This window comes from Galleria mellonella, unplaced genomic scaffold, assembly GCF_026898425.1.
Source record: "Galleria mellonella isolate WM207_F2 unplaced genomic scaffold, CSIRO_AGI_GalMel_v1 utg78, whole genome shotgun sequence".
NCBI classification, from domain to species: domain Eukaryota; kingdom Metazoa; phylum Arthropoda; class Insecta; order Lepidoptera; family Pyralidae; genus Galleria; species Galleria mellonella.
This window is the reverse complement of record NW_026442151.1, coordinates 5,324,117-5,347,588: the sequence shown is the minus strand read 5'-3', so window position 1 is coordinate 5,347,588 and position 23,472 is coordinate 5,324,117. Positions and strand designations below refer to the sequence as shown.

Here is a 23,472-nt window from a genome sequence, read left to right as displayed (position 1 = left end):
AGGCGACATAGCTCTTTTCGTCTGCGACCACCGGACTGGTTACTATTTAATTCGCCTATATAGGCATCGACATTGATAAACTAAATACGCGTTCAAATATTACATAACGATATGTTTAAATTCTCCATTCATTTCAAAATGTGTGATTCATGAAATCAAAAACCACTGCTAAGATAAAAATTTGACAAAGTATCAAATGAAAAAACTTAATTTAAAATATGTTGCGTACACTCTTAGACGATAAGAGTATCATTACCAAGCTTAATCAAAATTATATAATACTTGAACGCTTCCATAGACAAATTCAATAATAGCACAAAGAGGAAACCTGAAGTCTATTAACATCGTTGCCTTTTCTACCTCACTTCACCGCTCAATGTGTGACAGGGACGAGTATAACGAGAGCGTAACAAAAGTTCGTATTGTCTATACCGGTTCATTGGACAGTGAGACGATGCCAGTTATATGTACAGGTGACACTGCGTGCACACTAACAGATCGCACCGTGCCACACCTAGTTGTGATGATCGTTTGCTTTCTGATTTATTATCTCTGTTCATTATTACCAGCCATGTACACAAAAAGGTTCATTCTTTATTTAAAATAAAAAAAAAATATCTATGGTTATTCTCTGGAACTAAGTAGACAACAAATAAGGATATTAAAACAGCGACTTACAATATAAAATAGCTGATAGACTTTCAACAAACAACACATTTTATATGTTTATTTTATTCAATTATCAATATAAGAGAGAATCAATAACTTGAATAATACAAATAACCATGTACAAAATTAATTATTCACTAAGTCAATATTTTCATGTTTCATATTTGAGCTTTATAAGTGTTATCCAGAAGATTGGTTTTCGCTTGTTTAGTATTTTTATTTATTTATTTTTATTATATCGAATATTATTTTTATTTTATAACTTGACAGTACAAATATTAAGGACACGTTAAAATTCGATTGTCTTTGATTATTTGTGAACTATCATAGAAAGATTTCATAGACTATACTTTCTATTTACAGATCTAAGTTTACCAAAGAATTAGGTTTCAAAATAGTACTGATGAGAACTATCAATGAAGCAATGTTGTCACATGGCTGCTGCTGGCGTGGGCCCAGGGTGCGGGTGGTCGCTATAAACTGAGCGTGTTAAGCTGCCCGTACACGTTACGGTTGTCGAGTAATGTTTACGAGTCGACTCGCAAACATACTGTCACTGGTCAACTAGTGCGTATGTGAAAATTAGAACAAAAATATAAGATACCACTTGCCAATTATTAGTATTTTGGTTAATAAAAATAATCAGCAATAAATATACAAAAACATTTTGTATTAAAAAATGTTAAATGTATATTTACCGTACGCGTGCGCTCGGCTTGAGTACACGCGCACGTTTGCGCAGCTCGACCGGTCAGTGGACCCGTATCGTGTACGGGCAGCTTTATGTTACGTATCGCAAAGAAATCACCTAGTGTCGGTTGGTTGCGGTTGGTTGCGGTTGTTTGTCGGTCGCGGCGCCTTACCTTGCGAAGCTCTTGAACGCCGCAGACTGCGGGTTGATGCAAAGCGGCACCCGCGACGTTTGCAGCTGTTCAGCTATGAACTTGTGGATCTCCTCTGCGGATTTGATATGCAAATTTCGGTCATATTTTTATTCCTATTAGGTAGTAAATAAAAATAACATGAAAAAAGAACACAAGGTTATCACAAATTCGATAATCTATGCTCTGCTCATGTCTATAGGCGACGGTTAGCACTTTCCATCAGGTGGGCCGTCAGCTTGTTTGTCATTCTAAGTTGTATAAAAAAAAAATCTCATTCATATACATAATCTACTTAAATATTTCAAACAACTTGATGAAACTGTTTTATAATCATTAATTTAAGAGCATTTGTAGATTCTTTATCTACATAAGAGAGTTATAAAAGTTGTATAATGAAATAGTTTATCTTATAAAATTTTGAGTGCATTAAGGTATATCATTAAAAGATTTCTAGTTTGTCGGCAGATTCGTACCTTTGATTCGGGGAAAAAGCACTTAACGACATTTATAATAAGACTCATTTCATTTAAACCTCCCAACGAAACTGTACTGCGTTGTTACATTTAAGCGGAAATTGCCTATTAAACAAACTAGATAGTCTGTCATAAATCGAAACCAAATTATATTACACTTGTTATTTTAACGACGTAAAATGGCAAAGAAGTTGACTACTCACTTAATAGAAAGTAACAACCATCACCTGTAGACAGGAACAGCATCAAAAACATCATACAAGACTGACACCATGTTGAATCCACGTTGCCATTTCTGAGGAGTAAACTTCGCTAAAATCTACCCAGGCGTGGCTTGACACTAGAAAAAACAGTGTACAGAACAAGGGTTCCCGCGCGCTGTACCTTTGACCTGGTGCACGGAGGTGAGCTTCCTCTCCCAGGCGTCGTGGAAGGGGTGCGCGGCGACAGGCTCGAGGTCGGGCGAGTAGTGGCGCGCGGCGGGCGGTGCGCTGTAGCAGCACTTGCACATGCACGAGTGGTAGCGCAGCCGACCCTCCTCCAGGTACGGGTGCGCCAGCGCGTCCACCACCGAGATGCGCTTCGTCGGGTCGAACACCAGCATCTGGAACACCGACAATGCACTTGTCAGGCATTACAATTAAAAATTACGTGTATTTTCTTGTCTTATTTAAGTGGCTCAGGACTGTTTCTTTTTGCAGTCTATGGGGAGGCCTAAGTCCAGCAGTGGACGGATAATGGCAGAAATGTTAATGATAATTTTCTTGACATTTCTGTCGTCATAAAAACCACGACTGGTGTGAAGAGTGCACGACTGAAGAAAGAAAGAGTAAAAGGGAGAATACGTATTTTAATAGATGCCGCAACTGTTTTTAATCTATGTCATGCATTTGAGAGAAAAAACTTATCAATCGAAAAATTCTTATACCGCTTCTCTAGTTTATCAATAGCAAAAACATCGAAAACATATTTTTGCAATAGTCAATTCGGTGTAGAAAAAATAAGTCGACGGCCTATTTGGTACAAAGTACCAACTGTCGCTTATAGCACATAACAGGTAAAAAGCTCCAAGGACATTCCTGAAACCACTGTGATGCGCACGGTGATTTCGTGTTGCCATTTATGAATTAATGTAAAATGAATAAACAAGCTAACAACCCAACTAATAGAAAGTGCCATCTGTTAGCTAAAGACATGAACAATACTACGGACATGACAGAACGGACGTTAACTTCCACTGTATCACTCATATGTTGCCATTCTAAAAACTAAAGTGTAATGCCTCCGTATCTAAGAATTTAACTGTCATATTCCAACTCTTAAACCGAAACACAGCTATGTAAAAAGTTGTTTGCCAGCATAAATATGAGTGGGAGAGATGCACGCAAGCAGAAGACTTCTGCCTTTGATACGACTTTCTGATTTTTAAACTCCCGTCATTTCAATTATATCCGCCTGACCGGTGATAAATAACCGAATACACTACTATAAGACCGAAAATTAAAGAGCGTATTGTAATAGATAAATTAATAAATATAATCACTACACACTTGCCATATTGTGTACACAATTATTATAGAAAAACGGGCTTTTTTAAACAAAATAACCTGTGACACTGCGACTTTTCCATGATGTTTTGTGCTCGCCCTTTTTTAAAGTTCGTTGATAATTCCTATTAATGATAGAAATTTTAAGATGTTTCTTGTAGCGACGTTTTTATCTCCTCAGGATATAGAATGCGTTTTCCAATAGAGGTATATCGTTTATGTATGAGTGGGCTACAGTAACATATTAAGTGATACGTCGTTTCTTTCTCACTGTGACAAAATCTGCAAACACTTTTTGGGCATAAGCCTAGTTGGGCCATATGCTTGTTTAGTTTGCAGTGTCTAGTGAGAGCCCTTGTTAATTAATACACACGTATTATTTTTACTCAAAATAATTAATTTCTTAGAGTAATTTCATATGTATAATATATATACACATGGTAAATCAAAGCACGTGCGCACAAGCGCGAAGTTTTGTAATTACAGCGCTTTCAATCGACTCAATTGTGGTTGTACGACGCCAACTCGATGCAAGGTTTAGATTAAACAAATATTCGCTGTGAGCTTTCAATATGAAATAGGTACTTGCGTAGCTATATTTTAATATTCAAGCTATTATAGATTTTTGTTGTATATTTTTAAATGATATTGTGCTTTACTGAAATATCTGAAATCAATAGCATCATACATACAAAATCTAAAAAGAATAAAATATAGATACAATCTTAAGTCAATTAGTACCTAAATCAGCGTGGATTTTGGTGTTGTATTTAAATATAATTGGTGATGTTTTTATAATCCTATTGTTTAATTTTTTATTACTTTCACCTTTTCTACCATTTTATTTAAAAAAACAAATACACCGAGAAAAAGAGAGCAGAAGGAGAGAGATAGGGGATTAGCAATATACTCTCAACTTGACCTCCACATGGTCCCCCAGAAAACCATCATGTTTTTTTTTTGTTTAATAATAACAATAATTTATTCAACAAAAATATACAGATGCAATTACAAGATGATCATTACATATTGATTTACAGTAATTCTCAGTGAATTTACCACGATACCAATTGACCTGACTTCATCCTCAAATTCAATTTTCATCCTATAAAAAAAAGATATCGTAAACAGGCTTACCACTTTATTTGACTTACAAAAACATGTTCGTACCTGTGCCAGTAGGTGCACGGCCTCGTGCGTGGCCTGCACGGACAACGTGTAGAGCGCGGCGAGTGCAGGCGGGCGTGGCGCACGCCGCAGCATGTGCGCCCGTGCGCCCGCGCATGCGTGCCGCATGTCCTCTAGTGACGGCGTGCCCAGCAACTCCGTGATCAACTCCAGCTGGAACCACACCGATCAATCTTCAATATACGATTCTACCGCCAACATCTACATCTATAAGTACTTACATAACAGTCAACATTACGATGAAACCAGCGAGCAGAATGTCTAAGACTACAAAAGGCAAAGAGACGACTATAAGCTCCTTACGCTGTCTTTATACTATCTGTTGTATATACTATATTGGTTACGTTCTTTTATTCCTTATGTTGTAAATAAAAGAACTAGGTTGTTTTAATGCAAATAAAAGTATACTAACATAAGTATATTTATTAAAAAAGAAATTGCACTATCATTTTGGGTGTAAATGTCTCAAAATATATTACATTATAATATATAGGGCGAGGTAAGGTGCGAGTCACAGGAGTGACAGATCACTAAAACCGTAGAAAGAATTCTCTAACGTAATTTATAGATTTAATAAAATCAGATCTGAAACTGTTTTGATGACTCTTACAATTGATATGATTTACTGGCATGCTGGCACCATAGTTATAGTTCAAATTTATTGCATATGTACTTCTATTCCCTTCGTTATACGATACAAATAAAAGTATATTTAAATCTTTGAAATCGATCTAAAAGTAAGGCACGTTCATCTTCCAGATGGTTACTGACCTGTTGCACAGGGCTTTGTGCCTGGAAGAGTATACGCCTGCCGAGCAGTTCCCCGAATATGCAGCCCACCGACCACACGTCCACGGCCGCTGTGTAGTGATTCGCGCCCATCAAGATCTCCGGCGCTCTGGAATTTCACCGTTACAATTGTTAGCATATTTTAAAATACAAGATAACAAGTTGGTCTTATGTAAAACTAGGTTTTAGCCGTGAGTCCGTCCGCGTAATCGAGATATATATTCATTGACCGAGATATGTCCCTCGCCATCTTAAATAGTACATGTGTACCAATTTTCATGACTGTTGGTAGAGCTAGAGTCAAAAGTTGATAAACAAACTCACTGTCACGTTTATTATATTAGTTAGAGTTTTGTAAAGTCAAGTTTAAATTTCAGAAAATGGCTTTTTACAGTAAGTACAAATAAGTATCAGAAAACTTCCGCATTTATAATATATAGTAAGGAATTTAAAATTGAAGTCAGCAAGTTGGCCTTATGGAAAATGAAGGTAATAAAATAATGAACAAATACAATCAAACATGTTACAATTTTTATTAATTTGTTATTATTATTTGTATTTTTACTATGGCAAATATTGTTTTGCCGTAAAACTAGCCTATCTTTGAAACTGAAGTGCACAGTAACATAATAAAATTTAATTAAAACCAATCATATAAATGATTGATTAAAATCAATTGAGCAGTTTCTGAGATTACATTAATATTTAAAAAGTTATACTATAAATCATAATCATCATCATCATCGTATGAGCTCTTAACCGTCCACTGCTGTACATAAGCCTCCCCCTTGGGGGGTTTCACTAGTAGTTGCTACGCTTAGCAGGCGGATTGGCAACCGCAGTCAGGCTTTAGATATGTTTTAATAGGGACGCTGCTGCCCATTCCTCGCCCTCCTTAGTTGACTTTTACGACACCCACGGGAAAGGATGGGGTGGCCTATTCTATGCCGGGACCACACGGACACGTACTATAAATATACGTAAAAAATAGATACTGCCTACCCCAATGGGAGAAAGACGTGACCAGATATATATGTATGTATAAATACTGAAATATTCTACGAAGGATGCAAAGTACGCTTGGGTAAATAAATATTTTGAGCGTGTGGGTGTAGCTCAGGCATTCGCATTGCAACGTAGGTATATTACGAATATATTCACCTTGATATAAATATTCAATTCATATAAAAAAAAATACGAAACTGGAAATATAAATGCAATAGGCAATTTTACATAATTAAAATATAAATCTATCAAGGCTGTTGCGTGATCGATTAAGCAGATAAAAGAAAACTACGGGCCCGGTCACGTGACCACCACCGACGTGCCAGACTGCATAATACACGTATATATATGATTTGCTGCAATTTTATTTTAACGTAAATATACTATCATTATCATCATATCAGACATTATAAGTCCACTGCTGAACATAGGCCTCTCCCACATACTGCCTTAAGAAACGATGCCTGCAATACATTTGAGGTCGTCACTCCATCAAATGAGGGTCGTCCTACATTGCATTTGCACGTACGCAAAATTTTGTTCTTAATATAAATACAAAAAGAAAACTGGTGAGTGTAGAAAAGAACAAGATTCCACAAAGATATTGTTGCCTCGGTTTTAACTATCGATTCCGTCCGCGTGACCAGGATAAATTGAATAACATGAATATAAAGTAACAATATGCAGTACTGCTCATGTCTATAGGCGACGGTTACCACTTTCCATCAGGTGGGCCGTCAGCTTGTTTGCCATTCTAAGTTGCATAAAAAAACATCCTAAATAGACCGTTAATATTAAAAGAGATGGTAACAACTGAATTCAATTTTACATTTATTATATTAATAAAAATAATCAATGGCGTTATCTTTTGGGCCTCGACATTTTAAACAGAAATGTAGTCCTTTTATTTACTCCTACACAATACAGTAGGATATTGTAATATCATTAAATAGCAGTGTTTAATCATTTATATGTCGTTAATATTCATAACTGTAAATTTTAATTATTTAATAATGCCACATTAACATGTTACTTCATTAATTTTACATTTATGTTAAATAATTCCAATAGATACGTATTAAACCTAACACAATGCACAAATCGTCATTAAGATGTACAGACAAATTATAATTGACGATTTCGTAATTAAATTTAATAAAACAAAAATGTTGTTTAAGTAAAATGCTATTAAGATGTGTATGAAAATACTCGAATTTATAGAAACAATCATTGAAATATACTCGAATGTACTGTTTTAGTGGATGGGTTTTTCGTTTTTAAGCGCAGCTGGCCCACTTTCGACCCGCGAGGGCACAGGTCATGCATTCGTTAACCACGGTACAGTCGTTATATTTGGACTGGGTTTCGAATATTTCATATTAAATTGAAATACAAATGTTGATAGTGGGACTTGTGATCCCACTGCTTGGAACAAATAATAACCGTCGTGGTTGATGAATCAATGGTACAACTATGGTAAATTTACCGCAACAGATCTACTAACCTGTCTTCGTCCTCAACTATCATTTCTCATCGATACTCTATCAGCGTACATTGATAACGAGTCGAGGTTATCAATTCATTTTCATACATTAAAAAAAATATTAAAAAATAGAATAAAGATTTCCAAAATCATTCGATTTCCAAAATGTTCATGTCAAAATTATAGTTGGTACCATAATTACAGGGTAACAACCGCAGAATTGCCAAGATAATCGAAGGATTTTAAGACGTATATTGAAATAGAAGGAATTCTATATTTTTTGGATCCATCGCAATTGGAAATAAGTATATTATTTAATTTATTAAATTATAATAAAGTAATTTCAAAGAAACACCTTCGTTACCCATAAAACAAAATGGAGAGAAATTCAAACCGTCGTAAAACCGTAACTGATCAAACCTTGTTTTAGCGTTTATTTATTCAATCCGAATGGAGTCTTGAATATATTATTAAGATATGAACCACAATCCCTTCCTTACATAAAAAACCTGGAACACTTACACAAAATGGAAGTAAGATATTCTATTTGGAATTCAGTTACATACAATTACATTATTCAATGCGCGGAACTAATAACATTAGTAATAGCCGTGCTAGACAATTAGAGATTATAGGTAGACATGTCTTTTCAATAACAAACTAACATTTTCAAATACCGTTTATTACATTTTTTTATCTATTTTTATAAGCGGAAATATACGTAATTCTTCCTGATATTAAATTAAATTGAAATTTTTCTAAGATTTATATCAAATAAAGGATCACTCGCTAAATACTTTTTTTATTTAATTGAATATTTTTTTATTTAGATTTTATTAGATATTTGTAAGTTTTTATTTTTTTCTAAAGAAATTTAATCATTTAATATTTATCTACTGTATGCTAATTTGCATAGGGCCTATTTCGTAACCACCAAAAACAATCAGCTTATTTGCATCCAATTAGACATTTTTATTGCCCGTATTACGAGTGCGTCTTATTACATAAACAAAAAGATTCTTTTTACGCGGCCTTAGTAAATGATAATTACCTCAGCTCGTTTTATATAAACATACACAGCTTATACATTCTTATATAAGAAGAACGACAGTAAAAGCGGTAGTAAAAATAGCAACAGGACGCACAAAAACTCTGGACGGGGGAAAAGTTGATAGGATCCTGTCCTAATGGATATTGTAACCGTCGCCTATAGAAGTGTAATATGTACATTAAGAATTCAATAAATTATTGACTATTGATGTAGAGTGGGATAAAGGTCGGCCGGGATGTCACGGTGGTTTGGGCACCTGAGTGGATGGTACTTGAATGTGTAAGCAAATTTAGGGTAAGTGATCGGACAGGCCAGTTAAAGGATATAATCCTTGTTGAACATAATGTACATACAAATAGACGCTCTGCGTTAAAGATCCTTCAAATAGCTTCTCCATTCACTTATATTTAGTAAAATATTTTGATTATAAATCTATTTTGATCCCCGTGTCGCTTCTAAATATATTTTGCCACAAAGTAAGTCTTTTTTGGGAACGAAATTAGTTTTAAATTCGACTTATTCCACATCAACTTTAATTTTTAAGTATTCATCTGAAAAAACGTTATCTATTTAAAATATATTATGCCATATGATTTTCTTCTTTACTCCATCACACCAATACATACTGATTCAAAGTAAAATCCACACACATCTTAGATTTCGACTATACTGTGACATGTATGACAGCTCTCGACTGCATTTTCACTCCTGAGGTAGTGCGAAGCAAACAAATAGATATTAGCGGGATTTGTCTTTCATATCAGAGATTTGACTGGTTTTCCTCCATTTGTACATAAAAAAACAAGTCATTGTTTCCCTCTGATCGTGTCTCTTACAATGACATATGAACTTAAAAAATCCGGGGGTACAAGCTGGGATTCTATGATCTTTAAATCTCCAGACCCAAATTGTGTGTTGTCCACCTGTCACTTGAGTATCAATAAATGACTAAATTTTTTTCATCAGCTGGGACTGTAGTCAATCGCGAGATCCTTCAATAATAAAAAAAGTAAGTTACTCATTACTGATGTTACCTGTAGTACTGCGTGACGACTTCTTGTGTCATGTTCTTGCTAGCATCAGGCTCCTCGACGCGCGCCAATCCGAAGTCGCAAATCTTTAGCACACAATTGCTATTTACCAGCAGATTCCCCGGCTTGATATCCCGGTGTAGAATTCGAGCTGAGTGAAGGTATTTCAGACCTGCAAACAAATGTAATATTAGGCTTGTGTATATAAGACGATATATTGGAAAAGTTTGAAACGAAAATATGTCACGCGAACCTGTCTATCGGGTCACGCGTGTGACTTGGTAAAGTCATACATATACATTAAACCCCAACATGTTAACAGATTCAATTCCCTGCCTAAAGGAAACAGTTTTTAAATTGTGTATTTCTTATGCATCCGATTATTTATTCGTATAAATTTTTCATTAAATTCTTTAATTTCCAACCATTAACACAAATAGTATTTTATTGTATTACCATTAACACACGCTGCAATTTAGTATCGAGAAAGATATGTGCTACTTTTTGGATCGTCGATAAAAAATCGCGGGTAAAAACTAGTATTTTAGTAGTTTAAAACCATATATGTAAAACGATATGTCACAGGAGAACTTGAGAATATTTTATTAAACGAATCTTATGTAATATAAAATCCACGGTGGTATACCTATGAAGAGATCCTTGAACTTTGTAACTTTAGTATTAAAACAAGTTTCTTGAGAGGTCTTTTATTGCAGTTGCTATCAACTTGCCACCGTGTCTTTGAAAGTCTCAAGAATTTCATGAAGTTTATATCTACTAGTATCAAGTTTTATATATATTTTTATAATATAAATATATATATAAAATTTGTACTTACAAGAAAATTTTTAGACATTCTACAAGTTTGGCTTCTCTATCGTCTATTTTATACATATAAAAGAGTTTATTTTTAACCGACATCAAAAAAAGAAGGAGGTTCTCGATTCCGTTGTATTTTTTATATCGGTATTCATAATTTGTATTTATATTTGTGTTGGTATTTTAATGGTATACGCACATAGTTAAAACAAGTACAAATATATTAATTACTCAAAATATTACGGCTAAAATATGATTACAATTAATTAGTTGTAATTAGAACTATCATATAAAGTTCATTAATAGAGTACTTTGACTGAATGTTATAATTTTCATGACGTAGCTTCTATTAAGTCGCATCTCTTTTAGTGGCTTTTATTCGACCGAATATTTTTATCGCTAATACAATTTTCTTGTTATTTTTTTATTTATTTATTTGTCATAATTATTTACTGAATATGTCAAATATAATAAAATAGTATAAATAAAGCATTATTGATTGGAATGCTTTGCGAATACAAATGAGATGGGAAATGAGACAAAATGAATGAAAACTGGCTAGACTTGAAATCTGTTTTCTTTAAATGAACTTGAATAAGTTAAAAAAATCGACAACAGCGGGTCTACCATAAAATGAAATTCCGAATTTTCGGACTCAATTTCGTGTTTTTGTTTATACCAAAATCGAACCAATAAATGGAGTTTAACATTTCATTCGTCATACATCATATCATAAAAGTTCAAAAGAACAATATTTTAACATTTTTAATATTTCCAAACGGCTATATTATGTAATTTTAACATCAAATTTGTGTTTCGTTTGGCTCCGACATTTCGGAAAACATTTCATGGTAAGGTCTCTAGTTAGCCCTTTTAGTGAACTAGATCGTTCATTTACAGTATTGATTAACTTTAAATAACATAACTGTGTCTCACAGCTTTGTACACATGAATATGTATAGACGGGAATTTTCAAGGACAATTTCAAATCCTACAGTTTCAAGAGAAATATAAAAAGCATTCCCGCTTCCAAAGTTTTCGCCTGAGGGAATTGTATACCGTCGGTACAGGGAATAGATAGAAATAAAATTTCGAAACTAAGTTCTTAATGTTTCAATTAAGGTATATGTATATAGGCCAAAAGAAGTCCATGTATTTAATATTTTATTGTTTAAAATAACTCATTATATTTCTTCACAACAAAAACAGCAATACCTATACAATATAAAATTATTATCGAACCAACGCCATGGTTACCCTATCGACTGCAAAAATAATTATAAAAATCACTCCACATTTTATGACAATATCGCGTAACTTTCAATGGCAATACAAAAAAAAATAATCACAAAACTGGTATTCAAGTAATAAGAGAATACACCGCATTGATTTTAAAAAGTATTGTGAAAATTAAAATTAGCAGCATAATCGCAATTGTGTATTTACAATAACTAAGGATTGTGTCCTATGAACAAAATCGAGTTCAATTGTGATAAAAGCAGTTATTTTATTCCATAAATTAAACTACTGAATACATTTTCATAGTTTCTATAAGACCCATCTAACAGTATATTTTACAAATAAAAATTTTTTTTTCCAAGTTACTTTAGAACTGACCGAGTTATGAGGTAACAAACATAAACTTTATTTTTGAAATCAGTAGAAAAATTCAGATGAATTGAGAAACTCGTCCTTTTAAAGTCTGAAATGCAAGCTGCATTTAAGATGTTTTTGGGAGACTTCAAGTGTGTGTGTGAGTTTACATTATACGTGACAGTTTGACTTAAAATATTGCCAATAGATCTACAGATATAACCGTTTACCAATAGACAGGTATATACTTTGCTACTTTTGCGATATATAAAAAAAAAAAAGATAAACTATTTATGGTAATAAACATTTAAGGCAAAACTACATTTAATCAGTTTCATTCCAGTCTTAATAAACAATCGATGTTGCCATAGCCACATCTGGATTTAACTGCAACAAATCGGCTATTATGGGACATTATCCCGTGGAACTGTTCAGTTGTACAGCTCAGAGACTATTTATAAACCACTATTTGCGGTTTCGACCAAGTGATCTCTTTGAAGACCTTAGTTACGGATACTTTTTAATATATCTCGATGAATGAATAGGAATACAATAGCCGTTGAAATACAGCTGTGTTGAAAATAACCAAAAATAGATTTTGTATTGCAAAAAATGGCAAGTTTAATCCTAACAAAATGTATATAAATAAAAATCAATTGCCGAATATATGTGAGCGCATCACTTCAAAACGGCTGCACCAATTTGGCTGATTCTTTTTTGTCGTAGTTGTAAAGAGTGTTTGAAAAATCATACGAAAAGTTTGGGTTAAAAAAATCTATATAAAAATTTTGTGAGAGGGAAAATTCGGTCTCATGTAAAGAACATAAGTACAACTGACAAGTTTACCCCAACTTTCCAATTAATAATATTGACATAATTTATTATTGCAAAACAAATACCAATAAAATGAAATGACGAGATGTTGTACAGACATTTAAATAATAAGATTAAAGAAATAATAATTTGATTTTGCACCCCAAAGAAAAGTATCGACTATTCATCAAGTATAATTAATATTAAACTAACATGGGGTAGACCATACCATTGCAAAAAAAAAAAAAAGACTAAAAATATCAATTTAGATTCAAGATAAATGCATAACATACATAAAAACAAGAGAAATGATAACCATCTCCTTTTGAAAGACATACAAAACCGTATACAATTTGGTACAGTAGTTTTTGGGTGACGCTGGAACAAACATACAAACATATCTGTTCACACAAGCACACAAACAGAAAACAATCGCAAAAAAATATTGTTTTGGCTTCTATTATTCCTATTAAAATAACTTATAGCAATTTTTCTTAAATAACTCCTATGTATAGTCATCGTCTACTCTATAATTTTATTATATTATTAAGATATAAAAGTTAATATGTTATTGAGAATCTGAAAAGGCAACAACGTTACATTTCTCATTACATTGCCAGATCTTTCCTGATAAATAACAAAACAAAGGGAGTACTGTACGACTCATTAAACACAACATGGCTGCTTGACTTCATGATAATTATTCTCTTCTACGTTCTGTAGAAAAGATGTATTGGAAATATAATTAAAAGTTGTATTCCGATTGAAAAAAAAAACTACAATTGTGACTCAACAATTTTGATTTAAAAACTAAATTATCGAATCGATTTAGAAAAAAAATTTCTATGTCAGTTTAGAACTGACGGAATTATGAGGTAACAAACATAATTAAAAAAAAAATACAAGCTGATTGAGAACCTTCTTTTTTTGAAGTCGATTGAAAATAAAATTGTATTTTTTATTTACATTATATTTTCTATTCGTTAGCACGAATAGCTGGTATATTGTTAGACTACCTACTGATAGTTCAGAAAAACAGAAAATTACTATATTTATCTTAAATAAATTTATCTAAAATACTCGATTTTTACACTAAATAGTATAAGTCTATCAAAATATTAATTACGTTGCTCTTTACTTTTCGTATTCGTCTGACTACACAGACGTATTTCACTTTACACGTCACGTGACTTTACAGTCATAGCGGAACTTTGTTTTCAGATAATAACTGCTTTGCATGATTTTTAAATTTCTGTTAATTATAAGTTATAATTATGATTTCATTATAATTATTGCCTGCTGCTTCGTACGAATAATTCTCAAAAGTAGAAAAACCAATTATCACTTCTAGATGGCGTATAAAAACATACTAGATTTTAAGTATCCAATTTAATGCAGTAGTTTTCGTGTAACGGCGGAACAAACATACAGACAGGCGAAAATTCTAAAAACTATTGTTTTAGCATCTATTTGTCTTATTAAAACCCCTCATATTATTTTTTTTCTTAAATATCTCCCATAATGCGGTAATGATTGTAAATAGAGAAGAATGGAAAAGAAAACATATTACGCCGACCCCAAATAATAATTGGAATAAGGGTAAGTAGAAAGATGATGATAATGATGTACAGACATCGCCTAGTTACAATTTTATAAGTATTATTTATTAAAAAAAATCTAATGTACAGAACATGTACCTATGTATTACAACTCAAAAATAGTAATTTAAAGCTTACTTTGAATTATCGATATATTTGATCATCATAGAAACAAATAAAAACTATGTGTCTCGTATTAAACCAGGAGTTTAATAGTGAAAAAACTGTTAACAAGCGTTGAAGCTTACCTAACGTAATGTATTATTTACGCATTAATGGTCAAGAAACGATCAAAGCTAAACGATACAAGTTCATTATGCAGACTTAATAGAGTAACTTCATAAAATTTTTAATTTAAGTAATCAAATAGTCAATAAAAAATTTTACACTTTGTTAAAAAACTATCAAAAAATAAAAATCTATGGTTAAACAGTTGGGTATTTATGGACGTTTAGGTTTAATAACCTTAGAGATAACCTTAGTCCTCAAGAACAGCAATGTATAAGAAGTAATTACAGCATCACAGTAAGGTGGACCCTTCCATGTCGCATAGAAATTGTTAATTTAAATTTTTTATTTTTCCAATTTTCCAAGAGACCAATAGCATAGGGTTTCTTTTAAAAAAAAAAAGGAGTAAAAAGGGTCGGCAACGCGTGCGTAATGTCTCTGATATTGCAGACGTTCATAGGCTACGCTAACTGCTTATAATCAGGTGAGCTGTTTGCTTGTTTGCCACCTCAATAGTACAAAAAATAATATTCAATGTTTTTTAATTTTTAAATCCTTTCACTCATTACTTACTAAATGGATTAAAAATATAAGATAAACATACCTATATGCAATGTAATACAAATTAATATATCAATAAAATCGAATATTTGCGGCATGCAACAAAGAAAAGTACGTAGGTACTTAACATACGTTTACATACTTTTATCTGTACCATTGCGGATACTATAAAATGTGAAAGTTTGTTTGTTACCTCTTAGTGGTTTAACGGCTCAACCAATCGTCATGGCATTTCGCATACAAAGATAGGCTTTTTATGTCTATCACGCGAACGATAATAACCCAAAGTATTGGCCCAAGATTGTACTTCTTCATATTATTTGAATACATAACATGCCCACCTGATACAGTTATTACCGAGGGGAAAGGGATTGTTAGTAATGGGGTCTAACTGCTCTTGCTAGCAATACACCCTATCAGATTGACCTCCACGTGGTTCCCCATGGAAACCATTGTGGTAAATTCAAGTGCAAATCGTCACGATAGACTAACAGACCTGTTTTCATCGTCATCTATCATCCCTCCGCCATCCTGGTGCTCCGCCAGCGTATACCGTTAGCGCAGGCGGGGTGACCATTTTATTATCATCCATTTAAAAAAATACGGTTATTACCTGACTACTCTTTTTTTGAGATTGTTTTCGTACCACCATCATAATAGCAACCAATAATTGTCCACGACTGAACATAGGCTTCTTTAAGTTAAGACAAGGACTGGTTGAATACCAGCGCTGAGCAGCTGTACACATTGCACTGGGACACTCACAGCATCAGCTAAGCCAATTCCTTTTACCTAATATGAGACACTTCTTATATATGTATTTTCTGTTGTAATTGTGTTTTTCTGGCACTAAATATTTTCCATTCTATTCTATTGCCTCATGAAGGGCGATTTTGCCAGTAATCACCAAACTTGGCAGGCGGGTTGGCAACCGCAGTTAGGCTTTTAGTGACCTTTTAAGAGGACACTGCTACCCATCCCTCTACCATTAAATTCCCTTAGTTGCCTCTTGCAACACCCGCGAAAGGAAAAGGAAGAGGTAGCCACAAGGCAATATTTTTGTATATTCATATAAAAATTATTACCACTTACAAGTACATTATAAGTATATCGATTAAATGTAGACTTACAATATATTTTTTCTAGAAAACTAATAGGAATCTCTGAAGAGACTTAAACTTTTAAAACCTCTATATTACAAGACTAATTTTTGCCTGCTACTTCATACACGTGGATTTCAGAAGTAGATATTGGTATAAAATAATATTGCCAGCCCTCAGTATTTTAACTTCCACTATGTTCAAGTGCAATGTCATCGTATATTAAAAAAATATTACAATAAATGTATTAAAAAGTACATGATAACTTACATATAAATATGATAAAAATATAAATATCTCTTTTAATATGCCTTTATTTATATTCAAATTGATTCTTTGTAAGGTTGCCTACAATATAGCACGTTTATTTGTACAGGCCTGTTGCTTCAGAGCGGTTCAAACCAGAACATTAATAATAAATCTACAAGAGCACTTGTTCTCGATTATTTTTTAAAGAGCGATTCAGAAGTCATACTAAATCTGGGGGTCTACTTTAAAAAACAATTCCGTATATTCAAGTCGAAAATTCATGCGTACAAGGAAACGCATTCATTTTGAATTCGGACCCGTAGAATCCTACCATAAATATTCCGAACAATATTAATTACTAATTACATTATTTTAACATCATTTCTTTCGTAATTTCAAACTTTAGTCCGTGATTCGTTAGGATCCAAAATTCCGACTAAACTTTGATGGTAGGTAGACAGAGCAATGTGGCCTGGGAAAGCAAAACGCTTCAAGCATTTGTGGTAAACAAAATAAGAAGATTGACGCCCCCCAGATTCGCCTGTGACGTCACAACAAATTAACAACGCCCCGCAGGCCCGCGACGAGTTTAATTTCCCAGTGGGTGTGCGGCTGTTTTCACCTCTACGTAATTCCACTGAGTTTTATGATAAAACGATGTACTGCGTACCTGAAGAACCTACATCCAATTTAACTTCGTTGGATGGTGTTTCAATAATTACTTTTTGAAAGATATGTAAGTAATGAATACAGATCAATTGCAATATTAAGCAAGCTTTAATTATAATTATAATAACAAAATAACTCGTAAATTCAGCAATACAGATAGAAAGCTACTTGTTTCCGGAAAATAAAAGTTGGGACTCTTCAAATCGATGGTAAATAAGTTTTTTTTTTTTTTTTTTGGGTAAGTGCATTCCATTACATACCATCAGGCGAGGTAAGGTCAAATGCAAACCCATATTGTAATAAAAATAAAATATAAACAGTCCCACTCATTCCTAATACATACAACTGAAGCAACACCTCAGCAGCCAACAAACTCCCACTTTTTAAAATCCTTTTTAAAATAACATAGTACCAACAACTAGAGGCTGTAGGAAACGAAGCCATTAGATTGTACTTTAAAAATAAAGAATTTTAAATGCCTTTTCTAAAGGACAACTGGCAGGTGTGGAGAAAACCTCAATAACACTCGTAGGGCGAGAAGCACTCTTCTCGCGCGTAAAAGCTGTTTATTGCAGCGGGCCCATTAGCTACGCGGGTCGTCGTCCGGTGCGCGCGCGCATTCGACCGCAACGTCAGTTTAGTCCTTACTCCTGGCGTTCTATACGGAGAGACAGTACAATAAAGAATCAGGGCAATCCATTATGACAACTATTATACATGAAAAACTATAAAAATCTATGCTATCGATAAACTTAGAATCTCGATCGCCGTGATCGAGATCACAATGTGAACATCCAATTACAATACTGATATATGATCAATATTCCCATACAAACAACGGTAACAGTAAACCGTTTCATAAAACAGTGTTTGCTTACGCGGCATTGAGTTGGACAAATAAAGTGATGCGAGGATAGCAGCGGGGCATGCGCGTGCGTCTGATCTCACGGTCGACCTGACAGCAGATGGAGCTGCTTTCACAATTAACGCCCCGAATGACGACTTGCACCGTTAAGGCAAAGTAAGCATTACTCACAAACAATAAAACAACAACAAAAGTTTCTTAAAGATCTCAACGGAAATGGAACACGAAAATTACAAATTTAAACGAAATACTTAGATGAATTCCAAATGTAAGATACGGGTAAAAACTTTAACCAAAGCAAAAACAATATATGCAATGGACTTCGTTAATCAGAAAATAAGTTGATTTCAGTATTGATAAATTAATTATGTAGATTGAAAGAAACATTACAACGCAACGCTAAAGTTTTTTTTAAAGGTTGGGAGCACTGAACGTATGTACTTGTAATTATGTTTGGGTTATCGTTGAAAATATTTACATATAGAAAGGCACTTACAAAATTGACTACTACGAAAACAGAATACCGAAACTAAAAGTGTTTTCGTTTGTTTTAATCGTAATAAAAACTAACGTAAATTAATAGCTCATTAGCTTAGTTAAGCTATTTGATAGATAGCCATAAGCCATCTCGTGTATTTCCATTTATTGCGGTACTAAGAGACTACAACGGTTAGACAAATATGGGGCTCGTGCGCTTTTGACAGATGGGGATTTTATGAAACATGTAAACTCAGATCGTACCACATTATACGTTTCCTGTTACGAAGTACTGCTCTGTGTATTTCCAGCCTTCCCGTCTGACATATTAGAGTTAATTTTAGAGGATTACGCTTCTGAAAATATCTATAAACTTCGTTACATCCTCCCGGGCTCCGAGCACTCTTCACGCATTAAGAAGGGTCTTATCCTACAGATGACGGCAAACCTCGAAGTAAATTTCATTAGCGATGCGTTGAACAACATTGACAGGTTTCTAGATTTGCGGTTTTCCCTTAAACTCATGCTTTCTATTATTAAACATCAAATTACTTTGATCTTTAACTGACAATACAAAGTCAAATACAACATTCATAGGAAACCGATATTTTCCAAATCATTACATTTAATAAATAGTCATTTACCAATTTACTATGTTAGTCGCAACGGTTTACCGATAGATATATCGATTTTAGTGATTATAGTTTCTGCAGCCGAAAAATTGGCTGAAAGGTAACAAAATGGTCTGGACATTTATCAGAGAAAATCCCTAGTAGCTTACACGAGTTGTGGAGGTGATTTCCTGAACGAAAAAAAGCTCACATATAAATAATATTATAGTCGCTCGTCGGCGGGCTCGCTCCACATTTCCATAATTCTGCTCGTTACGCCAACGCTGAAGCCTGCACTCGCAAGCTGACTCGTTTTGCTTCGACGATAAAATGTTTTTAATTACGTATAAACACGTGACATATTGGTCACTATTTGTATAACTTATAAAATATATTTAATTTCAAACATAACCACTGGCAAACTGCAGTTCTGACAACGGACAAATGGCAGTCCATTTGTTTAACATTGACGTTATCTGAAGGTAAAAAACATAAAGTTCTAACAATTCGCTGGCTTTGCCCACATGCAAAATCTCGACTACAGCACCAGTTATGAAGATAAAAACTATTCTATTGTTCCAGTTGGAGCAAACACTACACATTTACAAAACTTCATTAAATCGGTTAAGCGGTTTCGTTAGATGGCACAGAATTTTTATATATCCTACTACTACTACTACTACTATTCCCGTATATAAAAAAAAATGTTTTGTGTGTGTGTGTGTGTGATTAACTCGCCTCCAAAACACCTTGAGCGATACGAATTTATACATTTTTTATTTTAATATTTATAATGCAGGATTGTTCGGCAACCCCTAAAGTTAAGCTAAAAAATTCAAAAATTTTGGATTTTTTAGCTGAACTTTAGAGGATTTATATAGATAATTTAGCTGAATTATTAATAGGTAACTGTGTATGAGAATCGCTACTTCAGATTACTTTTACTATTAATATATGGCACTGTAAGCGATACAAAGTTCACCAGATCATCGAATTTAGAATATAACACATTTCGTGTTATTAATACTCAAGTTTGACGATTAAATAAAATGTACGACGATTTTCCTTAAATAAATTCATTAAAACAATTTAACCTAATAAGAGACATGCGCGACAGATATGTATGTACAATAATATAACGTTATTAATACCAACAATCATAAAAATACTGAAAAATAACTTACAAATGTAAAAGTATTTGTATAATAATTCTTCAAATATAAGCATACGTCATTGGAAAAGATACATTCAATTGTATTGAACAAAAATAAATGTATGCTTTTTATTATCTGTAGTCTGTACTATGCACCCCAGGCTAATGCACTGTAATGAAACAATTGCCTTTTGTTCAACGAAGTTATCAAAATCAACGTTAGACACGTAGTCTATTCTATCACGGAGCTGAGCCATCAAGGCGATGCAACTTTAAAGTTTTTAATTAAAACCGGCAAACGTTGGGGGCTTAACGAGCGCATTTTTCTAGATCCCCCTTGCACGTTTCACTCCCGGGAAATCTCATGGAGCTGCTCAAATAATTGCGCAAATTAATAATAAAGAATCGAGAAACGGGGCAGCTGAAACTGTCACGGTTCTTTTCGCTCAAATAGATTACATTAGCAAAAATAGTGAAATGCTTAAGTTTTTGATGCGCTATCTATATTGTACTAAATGCAAGTAGAACCCCAAGCGCGAATGAGTAATGAAGAGGTACTTTTTCAGGCATGTTATAGTTGTAGCGAAGTTTTGGAAACTTGAAAAGTTTTAATTGATTTACGGTAGGCGCATCGCTGTCGTCAAGTTGAGACGACTCGTGGCACTAGTCTCGGGGAGCTACGGTTTGTTTTAAACTTGAATTTATCGGCGGCGAGTCCGGTCCACCGCAATCAACCTTTGTTTGTCGAGCCTTTGGGCAAATCTCTTGGGCTTCTACGATGTCAGTACCTAACTCTTAATCTGTTCTTTCATTAACAAAAGTTCCATGTAGGTTAAATGCTCAACTAGGAACCTGACATGTGAAGATAATCTGTCAGGTAGATTCGATAACAATTTGATACACTTAATTTAGTTATTAGAAGTAATGCAAAATTAAAGCTAAACAATTCAAGTACAAAATACAACATAATCTCCCATTGAACACAGACACAATTAAGAAACCGGCCAACAATGTTATTAAAAAACAACAAAATATTTTGCACATATAAATAATAATATTTTATTTGTGACGTAACTACAAATTAACTGTTTTTACTTGAGCTGTACGACATTGCTTCTAGCTGAAATTCATGATTCTAGATCAAAAGGAGTACCCTATAAATTTTGACTTCCTTGTAAATGTCAAAATATACAATATAAACAGGCGTATCTTGCGTTGCGTTTATTTAAAAGTTTAATATATTCACAGCTTCTATGATAATAATTTCAGCTTGATGCCTCTGCGCCTTTCTGACAAAAAGGGTCGACAAAGTGATCGTACAAGGGTTCCGTTTTTTCTTTTGAGATAAAGAGCCTTAAATATATAACATTATAACGGTATTTGAAAGACACTCACCTCTTAGTATTTGGTAGAGGAAGACTTTGATGTGGTCGGCGGATAGGTGTTGTGGTGAGACGATAATCTTGTGCAAGTCACTCTGCAGTAGCTCTGTGATTACATATCTGTATTTTGGTTGGTTAAGGATATTATTTATATAAGGAAACAAACTGAATGTACTTTCAAAACCTAAAATTACATTCGATTTGTTGAATTACCTTAATAAATACCTTAATACATAAAATAGAAAATACATGTTGTTAGCACATATTGTGAGCAAACAATGAGACCAGTAAATACATTTTACATAACAATTCAAACCGCGCATCAGAACAAAGTCATTTAGTACCAAGGCCAGTACTCAAACCGGTATTTCTAAATTTCATATCCTAAAAATGCTGCATACACATAAACGAGCCATTAATGTGTCATTTAACTCATACGGCAATACAGAAGCACTGGGAAGTCACGGACCGTAACAAACAGGAGGAGTAATTTAACCGCCTATACACAGGAGGGTGGTGTGCCCTGAACGTCCTTCTGTGCCCTTGAGGACCTAAAGGACCGATGCCCGGCCGTTCAGCTATCTCACTTATGTACAATACATGTAGGGCACACCCCTCGAAACCATTATCAAAATTAAACAAAGTGGAATGTTATTCACATATCTACGTAAAGATACTCGTGTTAAATGTGCATTATATTTCCCTCAAAACTTCATGTATTTCTCCTCAAAGAGTTTAATAAAATATTATGAATCTGTGTTAAGAAAAATCTCTCATTATTAATAAATCCTCCAATATCCTAGTGTATCCTTCATCTCAACAATCGTTAAATATATCGTGAATAATAGCTCAAATCCGCGTCCCTAATATCGTCAATAGAATATCGATAATTAAATTTCTAGAATGCTCAAACTTCAACCACTCCACCTACCTTACTTTCTTGTGATCGGAATCTTTTAACATTAGAATACAAAAGAACAAAAGCGCTCAATTCATTAACATTGACGTACCTATTACACATTTTAGGTTCATAGACAGTGACGTTATTGTTACTTAGAATCCTACGGTGCTCTATCTTTTAAGCCACTCCCAGTGGAAGGATATTTTCAGTTCGTCTATATTTTTGTGGCTTTGTTATACGATTCGACAATTAGAACCAATTTCGAAGATTCTTTATACAATCCAGGTCATAGGTGTGTCTTATTATGTTTGAGTTTTTTTTAAACCAAAATGT

At 33.7% G+C, this 23,472-nt stretch overlaps 1 protein-coding gene across 1 annotated transcript in view; it reads right to left on the bottom strand.

The window, feature by feature from the left end:
- LOC113517263 (serine/threonine-protein kinase NLK) overlaps nt 1–23,472 on the bottom strand; it is a 141,034-nt gene that overhangs the window by 9,444 nt on the left and 108,118 nt on the right. Inside the window, 6 exon segments of the mRNA XM_026901893.3 lie at nt 1,533–1,626; nt 2,411–2,630; nt 4,744–4,914; nt 5,533–5,659; nt 10,124–10,292; nt 22,252–22,358. Coding sequence (XP_026757694.1) covers nt 1,533–1,626; nt 2,411–2,630; nt 4,744–4,914; nt 5,533–5,659; nt 10,124–10,292; nt 22,252–22,358 — 888 coding nt within the window.